At 39.2% G+C, this 12,374-nt stretch overlaps 1 protein-coding gene across 1 annotated transcript in view; it reads left to right on the plus strand.

The window, feature by feature from the left end:
- The window catches only part of IPCEF1 (interaction protein for cytohesin exchange factors 1), a gene marked incomplete at its 3' end in the record, with an annotated part of 89,738 nt that overhangs the window by 40,080 nt on the left and 37,284 nt on the right, over positions 1–12,374 (plus strand). The window contains exons 4-5 of the mRNA XM_082855417.1: positions 6,114–6,187; positions 7,597–7,668. Of these exons, the coding sequence (XP_082711543.1) occupies positions 6,114–6,187; positions 7,597–7,668 (146 nt within the window). The remainder of the gene's footprint in view (positions 1–6,113; positions 6,188–7,596; positions 7,669–12,374) is intronic.

The following is a 12,374-nucleotide window of genomic DNA, read 5'->3' on the forward strand; positions in this document are numbered from 1 at the left end:
TGTTTCCCATTTTTGGCTATTATGAATAGTACTGCTATGAATATTTGCATGCAAATCTTTGCCTGGGCAGATGCTTTCATTTCTCTTGGGTAGGTACCTAGGAATGGAATCGCTGGGTTGTATGGTAATTGTATGTTTATATTTTTTAGAAACTGCCCAGTGTTTTTCCAAAGTGGCTTCTGCATCTCATTTTAGCACTTTCTTTATTGTCAGAGGAAAAAGACCATGTTTCTGTCATTCACTCATTCACAAAACTCATTTCTTTATTTTGCATGTGTTGAACACGTACCTTGTCCCAAGAATTAATGATAAAACCATAAACACAAAATTGTTTCCTCCAAAGTGCTCACCATCTGTTGGAGAACCAGAGGAATACCTAGATAACTAAATACAGTTAAGAGAAGTATGGTAAGCAAAGTCCACCGCTGGGGTTGAGGTGCAAAGAAGAGGGCACAATTCCAGGCTTGGAGGAGCAGGAAAAAGTTTTGGAGAAGGTCACACCAAAGTTGATTTGTGGAGACATATCTAGGGGAGTGAGTGAGGAAGGGCATTATAAGCCTAGGAGCAGAAGGCATCCTGCCCTGCTTGCAGTCAGAACCCCTTTACCCAGATCACCTTTACTTTTCTTCATAGCAATTATTGCCTACCGTGTGCTATGTAATTTATGTGTTCATTTGTTGAGCTATTGTCTCTTTTCTCCTTGAAAGTAGAGATCTCTGTCTGTTTTGTCCACTGATAAAGCCCAAATATCTGACACGGTACCTGACACAAAGAAATGGTACTCAATAAATATTCATTGAATAAATGAATGTATAACCACAAACAGTTTTGATAAACATGTGTGTTTAATGCTGCATAATACACCAACTACAGATGAAACTTCACTGAGTTGAACAAAATCAGAGTTGCTGGGTAAAGTGGATGGATGGGTACATGAGGAGGAACACATTTAAGATTGTAGAACATCACGTCACAAAGTGGAGAGCAGTGTCTTGTTTCAGAATTTAAGACTAGATTTGGTAAGACAAGTTTGCACAGTGACCAAAGGATGGTTTGATACTTCTGGTAAGAGAACAAGATTTTTATTACATTAGAATCCAGAGAAAAAATTGCAGGTACCGATGCAGAAATTTCAAGTAACTTTTCAGAAATTTAGGAATGATTAAAGAGAAAGGATGCCATTTGAGAAAGTTATTTAATTAATACAATAAGGAACAAGGGATCTGAGGGGGTGGAGGAGGGAAAGGAGGAAGAAGAGGAGAAAACTGTCATTTCCTTAGGATTTTCCCACTGTGATTGTCATTTTTGAGGCATTTTTTGCAAGTCAAATAAGCAAAGACAATTTTTGACACAATTGTGATTTTGAATACACCTTGAATGTCTTAGGTACAATGAAAAATGCCTTTGCTCATAAAGGAAACATTACTGGGGAAATACTAAAGCATCTTTTACTCATATTCATTTTGGCTCTTGTTTGAAGGAATCTCAGCCGTCTCCATTTTGCAGGAAAGGAATCCACCCAAATGAAGACTTACAATTTATCTTTTACATATATCTGTATTTAGTTTTTTGTTGATTGACTTTTGTGTTGTTATCATTTAATATGGGCTTCTTGTACTGAAAAAAAATTGTCTAGAGACTAATAATGCTATAAATTGGGTGCTAATTGTAATTCAGCTCAATGGAGGTATTTTTCTCTGTGTTTTAATTTTTTTGTTTATTTTGGTTGAATAAGGGGTAGGGACCCTGGAGGAAATGAAATTGTATTATTAAGCAGGGCTTGATCATGAAGCACCTTTTATACTCTGCTAAGGCTCTTAGACTTTGTCTAAGAGCAATTGGAAACTGTACAGGATTTTAATGAAAGAAGAAGTTCATGGAGTGAAGATTTGCTGTGACTGTGATTTGGACACTAAATCAGAGGAAAGGACAGAACTAGAGAGAGGGATAATGGTTTAGAAGACTTTTGCAGTAATTCAAGTGAAAGTTAATGGTGGTCTGAAGGAGGTGGTGGATAAGGGATCCATTAAAGAGCTGTGGCAGATGCAGCAATGATACAACTTAGTGGTTATTTGCACAGAAGCTGAGAAGGAGATTGAAGCATCAAAGGTGTCTTCCATATTTCTGTTTTTTTTTTTTTTTTGGACAACTGGATAGAAAGTGGTATCTTTCACTGAAGAGGAGAACACAGGAGAAAGAGGAACAGGCATTTCATGGAGTAAAATGATGAGTTTGGTTGTGGATTTTCCACTCTTGGGGAGAGTCTTAGTTTGTGCTGTCACATAACAAAATACCATAGTCTGGGTGCCTCCAACAACAACTATTTGTTCCTCCCAGTTCTGGAGGCTGGGATGTCCAAGATCAAGTTCTGGCAGATTCCATGTCTGCTGAGGGGCTTCATTCTGGTTGGCAGACAGCTGCTTTCTTGCCATATCCTTAGATGGAGGAGGAGTAGGGAGAAGAGGGGGAACCACTGGTCTCTTCCTCTTCTTATAAAGGCACTAATCCCATCATAGGATTAGTAAGGGCTTCACCCTTATGACTTCATCTAAACCTAATTACCGGGCTTCCCTGGTGGCGCAGTGGTTGAGAATCTGCCTGCTAATGCAGGGGACACGGGTTCGAGCCCTGATCTGGGAGGATCCCACATGCTGTGGAGCAACTGGGTTCGTGAGCCACAACTACTGAGCCTGCGTGTCTGGAGCCTGTGCTCCGCAACGAGAGGCCACGACAGTGAGAGGTCTCCACACCGTGATGAAGAGTGGCCCCCGCTTGCCACAACTAGAGAAAGCCTTGACACAGAAACGAAGACCCAACACAGCAAAAATAAAATAAATTAATAAACCTAATTACCTCCCAAAGGTCCCACCTCCAAATACCATCACTTTAGGGTTTAGGGCTTCAACATATGAATTTGGGATGGGGGAGGCACAAATATTGGGTCTGTGGAACACCCATTGAATAGGTACACTAGGCAGTTGTATCTTGGGACAGAAGCACCAGGATTGAAATGAGTTTGAAGTATAGGTTTTGGATATGTGTGTACAATGGTTATACATGCAGTCATGGGTGTGTGTATGATTCCCTGTGGAGAGTACTGGAATGAGAAGAGAGTAGGTCTGTGGTTAGAAACCTGGGAAATACTGACATTTAAGAAACAGACAGGGGGAAGAAGACCCTGTGAAAGAAAGCAAGGAGTAGTTAGAGGAGAAAGGGGGAAGCAGGAATGTGTTGTTAAGAGGCATTTCAAGAGGGAGGAAGTGGGCTGGAGTGTCCATTCCTAGACTTCAATTAAATGAGGGGTAAAGAGGGTAGTGGGATTTAGCAACATGAAAATCACTGGGGTTCATGGTAACTACCCCTTCTGTGGAATTGTGGGCATAGAAATGAATGAGGGGAGGAAGTAGAAACAAATGGTGAATATAAATTGTTTTATTCTTTCTAAAATAATTACAGGAATTTACACTAAAATACCCTAGCCTATCATAGGGTTGTTTTAATCAAGGTGAAATTTACATGAGATTGTCCATTCCTTAATGAACAATTCAGTGGTATTTAGTACACTCACAGTATTGTGCAACCACTATCTCTGTCTAGTTCCAAAGCATTTTCATCAACCCAAAGGAAAACCCATACCCTTTAAGCAGTGGCTCCCTATTCCCTACCCCCACCCCAGCCCCTGGCAGCCACTAATCTGTGTTCTGTCTGTAAATTTACCTATTCTGGATATTTCATGTAAATGAAGCATGCAGTATGTGATGGTTTTGTCTAGCTTCTTTCCCTTTGCATAATGTTCTCGAGGTTCCTCCACATTACAGTATGTATCAGTACTTCATTTGTTTTTATGGCTGAATAACACTCCATTGTATGGATAGACCACCATTTATTTATCTGTTCCTCTGTTGATGGGCACTTGGACTGTTTCCACCTTTTGACTATTGTGAATAATACTGCTATGAACACACATGTACATGTATTTGAGTACCTGTTTTCACTTCTTTTGAGTATATATCTAAAAGAGAAATTGCTGGAGCCTAACATCGTTTTTTAAAACTATACTTTTAGTGTGGGTGGGGGAGGGATGGCTTGGGAGTTTGGGATTGGCAGATGCAAATTATTATCTATAGAATGGATAAACAACAAGATCCTACTGTAGAGCACAGGGAACTATATTCAATGTCCTGTGATAAACAATAATGGAAAAGCATGTGAAAAAGAGGGTATCAATATATATGTATAACTGAATCACTTTGCTCTAGAGCAGAAATCAACACAACATTGTAAATCAACCATACTTCAATAAAATACATTTTAAACACTATACTTTTTTTTTTTTTGCAGTACGTGGGCCTCTCACTGTTGTGGCCTCTCCCGTTGCGGAGCGTAGGCTCAGCGGCCATGGCTCACGGGCCCAGCCGCTCCGCGGCATGTGGGATCCTCCCAGACCGGGGAATGAACCCATGTCCCCTGCGTCAGCAGGTGGACTCCCAACCACTGCGCCACCAGGGAAGCCCTAAACACTATACTTTTATATAATGCTAACTGAGAGTTCACAAGAAGCATTGTGCATTGTAGAAAAAGTTGACGTACCCAGTCTCTTTTCAAGTTCTTTACATTCTCTTTGAGATAGGATTGGTGAAACCACCATTCAGTAATTAAATAACACATCAAAAGAGAGACAAGTTGAGTGAAAAAAACATGTATAATTTTTAAAGAAGGAAGTGCCCTTTCGAATTGAGGTTTGAGTTTCATAAGAAGAAAGCACTTCAGGTGAAGAGTTTGGATAAGTTGACTCATGCAGGAGAGAGAAGACAGGACAGGGCTAAGGTTGGAAGTTTCACAGTTTAATATTTCTGAAGAAAGAGTGCAAGTTGCACCCTATTTGGTGATAAGGGAAAGAAACACAGATGAAGAGCACCCATGGTGCTGATTTCATAGCTAGCTGAACTCTAAAAATTAAGATTGTATTTTTAAAACCAATTTTTACTCATCTCCCAATAACTGACTCTTTTATGTTTAATCTTGTGGATTGTAATTCTCCATCAGAGACACCAGTGTAGATGGAAGATTTGAGTTCTGTCTGTGGTAAGCAGTCTAGCCTCCTATGGTTCAGTTAAATTTTTATTCATAAAGTAAAGATTAAGACATTTTTAGAGGTGGAACAATGATTACATTTCCTGTAAAATTCTTGGTGTTTTAAAGTGGCATTCATTCTACATCCTTAAAAGTGTCATTTTCCTCTGCTGTCTTTCCTTTATAGAAAAGACTCCTGGGAATTGATTATGGAACTGAGATTTTCCAAGACATGGCTCTGTGATTTAACCCCCAAGGAACTTCCTAAAGACTTGGGAGAGGAAAAAATGTTTGTTCAGTATCTGTTAAGTGTTTTATTTGTCTGAGCTCACTTAGGTCCTATTACAACCAGTAGGTGGTAGATCCATGATATGAACCTCAATTTACTGACTCCAAAGTCAGGCCTCTGCTCACCATATAATAGCGTGCTAATTAGGTTTCTTCGTATGTGCCTGTGGCTTGTGAGAGAAGTAGGATGAGAAAGATGCTGAGGATAGCAGGAAGTGGAGCTCTGATAGGTGAGCTCTGATGTTGTCTAGGAAGACAAAAAGGGGTCGGGCAGGTCCTACTTGTGCCACACATTGGCTGTCCCTAAACTGTGCCATGTTACTTCTCAGGGAAAGATTCTGGATGATTTATCAGAAGAATATTAATTCCTCTTAAAAATATGTATCTAGGATAAGTCCAATGCTGATTCAGAGGGGTATCTTTTTTTTTTTTTTTCGTGGTACGCGGGCCTCTCACTGCTGTGGCCTCTCCTGCTTTGGAGCACAGGCTCCGGACGCGCAGGCTCAGCGGCCGTGGCTCACGGGCGCAGCCGCTCTGTGGCATGTGGGATCTTCCCGGACCGGGGCACGAACCCGTGTCCCCTGCATCAGCAGGCAGACTCTCAACCACTGTGCCACCAGGGAAGCCCAGAGGGGTATCTTTTGACACACCTCCATTTCACTTACTCTATCTCTATTCAAAATATATGATCCCAATAAGTGAACTGCTAAGATGGACACTTTTATTCATATTTGTGTATGTATTTGTTTCAGGCAGAGAAAGCTGATGGATTTATCAACCTGCCTGATTTCACTGTAGAGAGAGCATCTGAATGCAAGAAAAAGCAGTAAGTTGTCTATCATTTTCCACAAAATATGGAGCCAGGATAACATCTGTTTATAATGTTCCTCAGGTGATAAGGTGATTTGGAAGTTAATGATGGTGACATTCAAATGTCTGAGAATTTTGACTTTATGGGTTGGAACCCCAAACAATAATAGAAGCTTTTAACCTCTTGTTTTCTGGAATTCATTTTGTGGAGCAGATGGATTTTAAAACCCCACGGAGCCCTAGCAGGGCATGCTGTTAATGATGGTGTCTGTGATCCAGTGAAAAGCAAGCTGCCATCCAGGACTGGCAGGGTGACGAGATGTCAAGGCTGTGTCCTTGTAAAGAGAATGACTACATAGGAGTCACCAGAGCTGCAGATATGATACAAAATCAGTTTCTTTTTCTTAGTTCATGAAATTGTCAGTAACATCCTTGAAATTGAATTCTCTGAGATGTCTTAGACTTGGGGATTAGCCCCCTGATATAACGGAAGTCCAAAAGATTTGAGAGCGGATAGGAGCCAAGAGTCACCAGCCCATGACTCTAGACCAGCTATCCAGACTCCCAGTGAAGTGCTCTTCCCATGATAGGATCCAGCTGCATTTTGCATATGTGCCCTCTTCACCTTTCACTTATTCTTTATTCTGCTTTTGACATCTTTTCCTGTTTTATTAGAGTGGGGCAGTTCCCTATTGACCTGTGTTCCTAGTAGCAGCAATTGGTGTTGGCTTTAGGTCTTTGCCATTCTGATATAGCTTCCTATCTTTGGTGATACACGAGGTTGTGGTTTTGACCACACTGGTCATTTACAAAATCTCTGGCCCATACAGCAGGACTTCCTGTCTAAATGGTAAAAGGGAAATACTTTGTTATCTTCAATGTTCTATACTTTTCTTTTAAACGAAAAATCTGCCTTATATTTTTCCTTTACTAATAGAGAATAGCTTGGATAAAGTTTTTGATGTGTTTTCACAGTGTAGAAGTTTTATATTTGATTGTTTTTCTGTAAATACAATTATTGTATATGCTTGATTGAATTTGAATGAATACTTTGCTTGAAGGAATTGATCTGAGTATTTTGAAGTGATAATCTATCACTTTATATTTTAATTTATTGTCTATTTATAGCAAAACAGCAAATGAAAATAAAAGAATATATCCATATGTTTTAAATAGAAACTATTGATCAGCCATGACTCAGTCCTGGTCTGGATGTCCTGACATGATGAATTACCCCTCTGCTCTCTACATAAAATAGAGATTAGACAATGGGTATTTAACGTAACTAAAACTTTTGTTTTTGTAAATTAACAAAGAAAGCAGATGAACTTACCATACTTATTACATTTGACTGTTTTACTTTCGACTACATTGTTGACTACACTAACTTCTAATTTCTTATGTGTCTGCTTTTCCCCCTTCAAGTGCTTTTAAGATCAGCCATCCACAGATCAAGACCTTTTATTTTGCAGCCGAGAATGTGCAGGAAATGAACCTGTAAGTAGAGAAACATCACTAAATCCAATCTTTATGGGAATAGATTACTTTGGTCAGGTTGTCTGAATTTTAAGCACATGTGCATATCAATTATGATTTTTTTATTTCTGCTGCTTTAAGGATTAATCTCCTTAGCAGTTATAAAGTCTTCTTGCTTTCTTTTCTAGTATTTAGAAGCCTTTTGGAGAGCTACACAGATCAAAATGGCTATTTTAGGAAGAAGTAATAAGATTCTTCTGAGGGAACCACTAAGTTGAGAAAGGAATAGAAGACATTATAAGAAAATGTTAATATGAGAATCAGCATCACAGGGAGAAAGGCTCAAAAGAATTGTGTAACCGATCTCACAGCTTTCAGAATTCTACACGAAAAATATCTCTGCAGCATTTCATAGTTGCTGTGTGATTATCATGATGATTCATGGTTATCATCTCTCCATGTTCTATCCCCAAATTTTGCAAAACATCTTTGTTTAGAGTACCTCTAATATAAATACATATCCCTAACTCCATTTCCTGTTTGCTCAGTTTAAGTAAGTGGAATATACTGGTAGAGTGTTACTCGTCTTGCGACATCCCCTGCTGGTTTAGATTACGGTGTGATCGCAGTGGCTCTTACTTGGATGAGGCTCTATATATTTAAGGTGCTTGAGGCACCAGAGGGCATTCTGTTTAAGTCCTAGTCTCAGAATTCAGTGTTTCTTATTACTTTCACTTAATTAATTAAAAATATATGTATGAAAAAAAATGTATATGTATGGAATAACTATTATGCGCTTCCTTGCAGCAGATCCCAGGCACTAGACCTGAAAAATATAGACATAATTCCTCCATTCACAGAGCTTATCGTTTAATCTATTGTAATCTATTTATATTTTTATATTTAATTATATATTTATATCTATTAATTAATCAGTTTATCTTTTAATAGATCTTTATTGGAGTATAATTGCATCACAATACCGTGTTAGTGTCTGTTGTACAGCAAAGCGAATCAGCCATGTGCACACACGTGTCCCCATATCCCCTCCCTCCTGAGCCTCCCTCCCATCCTCCTTATCCCACCCCTCATATTAATTTATTTAGACATAATGATTTTCTTATCTATCTGTTCTCTGTAATTTCTCTTTGGCCTCTTGCTTTAGAAATGTAAAGGAAAAAAAAGCTGCTTTTTACTAAACATATATGAGCAGGAGTACACACACACACACACACACACACACACAGAATGCCTTACACCATATCCCCAGGGAAGCCTTTTCTCCCTAGAAGCATTCTCATCTGTTCCCTGCGTTTATCTCGCCACCACAAACCTTTAGATGAGTGCAGAATTGCTCTTTACCAGAGAAAGTTAGAGAACCCTGCGTTAGAAATGACAAAGCAAGGTACTGACAACGGCGTCTTCCAAACAAGTCTTTAATTTACTTGGACAAGGAGAGAAGTTGTTTCTATCCTCTTTTTGACTTTTAACTCCCCCCCCACCAGCTTTCTCAAGCATCTGAGAAAAATAAGAGCAGATACACAAAAGGAGGAGATAAAAACCTCACAGTCAAAGCTCTTTATTTCTCTTTTTATTTGCGTTGGTAACACTAAATCCTATTGACTAGCAAGGTCTAGGTGCGTGGAAAGCTTAATGTCTTGCCCAGCGGTCCTTGGAATCATATAGTAGTGAGTGTCAGTCCGGAGCCGAGCCATCCATCAATCCCAAGTGGTCCTTTCTAAGCTTTAATGGTGGTGAAACAGGGCTGCCCGTCAGCAACCTCTCCCCACCCCCATAGGCTCCCTTGGTGACTGGCTTCTCCCAAACAGCTTCTTGTATCTCCAACTTTCTTCCGGTCCACATCCTTCCCATTCATCCTGTGACTGGTTCTTTCAAAGTCGTTCTGTTCTCTCCAACAAGGGCAGAGTAAGACTGAGTTTACCAGAAAAACAATGACTGCGAAGGGTTTTGTTACCGAGAGAATTTCTCTACCTACACAGTGAAACACATTTTAAGCCAGTAAAAGTGTGAGACCCTTACAAGATTATCTGAGTCAGCTCTATTTCAGGCAGATGTGCTTTCTAAATCACACATCAGTTATTTAGCTCCCTGCCCACCCAGTCCTCCAGTTTTTGTTTACATTTCTGGTCCATTTATCTTCACTTTTCAACATACTCCCTTTGCAGAGCTCTATCTAATGGCAAGTACAGTTGCATGATTATTAGCTACACACGCTGCCTATTTGACTGTTAAACCAAAGCCTTTTATAGTTATGAAAGCCAAGATCTCATGGCCTATCTATGCTGTGAAGATCTGTTAATTTTACTTGAAATTATTTTAGTATTTGTTTATCTTTCCAGCTTACAAACAAGATGTAAAATTGAAATTTGAATGTGAGGTGTCATGACCCATATATTTGAATCTCTCAGTGACCTTTATACTCAAAAATTGTGCGTCTGGCTACTCATAAATAAATGGCCCATTTTGTCTGTGCCTGAATGTATCACAATTAATGTATCATAATTTTTCATTTATAATGTCATTATTAAGCTTTATTATTCTGAAGATGGTTTTTCTAATAGCCAACAATGCAGAATCCCGAAAGTTAACTTCTCCCACAAGAGTAGGCGCTGCGGGGGAGGGGGGTTAAAACTTTTTTTTTTTTTTTATTAATTACTTAATTTTTATTTTTGGCTGTGTTGGGTCTTCGTTTCTGTGTGTGGGCTTTCTCTAGTTGTGGCAAGCGGGGGCTGCTCTTCATCGCTGTGCGCGGGTCTCTCACTATCGCGGCCTCTCGTTGCGGAACACAGGCTCCAGTCATGCAGGCTCAGTAGTTGTGGCTCACGGGCCTAGTTGCTCTGCGGCATGTGGGATTCTCCCAGACCAGGGCTCGAACCCTTGTCCCCTGCATTAGCAGGCAGATTCTGAACCACTGCGCCACCAGGGAAGCCCTAAAGCTTTGTTCTGCAGTAGCCCCTGAAGAGCTTCCTAAGGTCTGTTTAAGCTAGGACGGAGTGCATCTGGGTATTTCTTAGTGAGATGCAGAGGTGCTAGGGAAGGACGGAGTGGTATTTGGAGAGATGGATACTGTTTCAGAATTTCGCCTCCTTGGGAAACTGCCTTTTTGGGTGGTGACGTTTCTCTCAGTGATGATGAAGGAAAAGGTAGTTAAGTTTAATAGAAGCACTGTGTTCTGCAGGGACCCTCAATTTACAAGTATAGGGGTGAGTAATTAAAGGTAATGAAAGGGTTGGTTTCTAAACAAAGACTGGTGGTAGCTGCCTTTCTCAGACGGTGTTTGTGGGAAAAATGTCATTTTGTACATCAGTTTCTTAACACTTGTGCTTCTTCAACACACACATTCTCATCCAGTTAACATACAACAAACTCCCAGGAAACATCTGTCATCTTCTTTTATGTAAATATGTCTTTTTGTGTATCCATCTATTTAGACACAAATAGAAAGTTTGCTACTGCCTGGATGTTTTTTAAAAAAAGTGCTTAGCAAAGGAGGTACTCCAATCCCGTGGGTTCTAGAAAGAAAACAAACAAGATTCTGAACAATCACTAGTTTTTCCCAGCAGGTAACTGATGGTGGCAATTAAAGGTATATGAGTTTTGGGTAAGGGCTGAGAGGAATCTGCTTTACTGTTCAATACTCTTCTGCTATATCTGGAAAGGAACTTAGAAACGTCTTTTCTTATTTCAGGCATTCTCAATTCATCTATTCTTTTGTCTTGTTATGTTAAAAAAAGAAGTTTGTCTATTTCACTTTGAGATGATTGTTTTGCGGGCAGGGTCAGCTTATACAATTATGAAATCAGGAATAAACTAGGAATTAGTGAGCCATTAAATTCATTGTGCTTTGCCTGATCAGTTTTTGAAAATGTACTTTTAAGTGTTTCTTTTAGTTGAGTAATGCATAAAACATCTTCTTGTAAAGAATCATGTAATACAGAAGTATGTAAAGTGAAAACCTTCCCATTCCCCCAACTTTACCTTCCCGTTCTACTTCTTTCCCTAAGATAAAGCCCCTTTTCACAATATGACTATGGCCTTTCTGAGGCTTTTCTTTGCATACCAAGTCTTGTATAATACATATGCAAATATATAGTTTTAGAAGCACATTGAATCAGGATAAACACTTTGTTTTGTACTTGCTTTTTTCACTTAATAGTATGTTAGGATTTTTCCAGGCCATTACAAGGCCCCCCACCCCATCTCAGTCTTTTTATTAGCTTCTTAATAACATGGTACTTTTGGAATTGGTACCATACTTTATCCGTTTTCCTGTTAATGGAAATTATATTGTATCAGTTTTTTCTTTTTACCTTTGCAAGCCTTATTGAATTAATATTCTTCCACATTTATTTATGTACGTGAAGGTGTGTTTTGTAGGATAGATATTTATAACTAGGATTACTGGGCGAAGGGGATGAAAATTTATGTTTTGAATAGTATCATCAAATTACCTGCTTAATATTGGCTGTTCCAGTTTTTCATGGTCGACTCAACAAGGGATGAGAATGTTTTTCCTAAAATCTAATAGAAATCAGCAATATTTAAAATTTTTGCCAATCTAGTGGTGGAAAATATTTTCCTGTGCATTTCCCAAAATACTACTGAGCCTGAGAATTTTCCCATATATTTATTAGCCATTTGTACTTTTTTTGTCATTTTCTGTTTCTTAGTTTTGTTTATTTTTCTACTGAGTCTTGATGAGCATT

The sequence above is a fragment of the Leucopleurus acutus genome (genome assembly GCF_964270905.1).
Source record: "Leucopleurus acutus genome assembly, chromosome: 15".
In the NCBI taxonomy this organism is placed as follows: domain Eukaryota; kingdom Metazoa; phylum Chordata; class Mammalia; order Artiodactyla; family Delphinidae; genus Leucopleurus; species Leucopleurus acutus.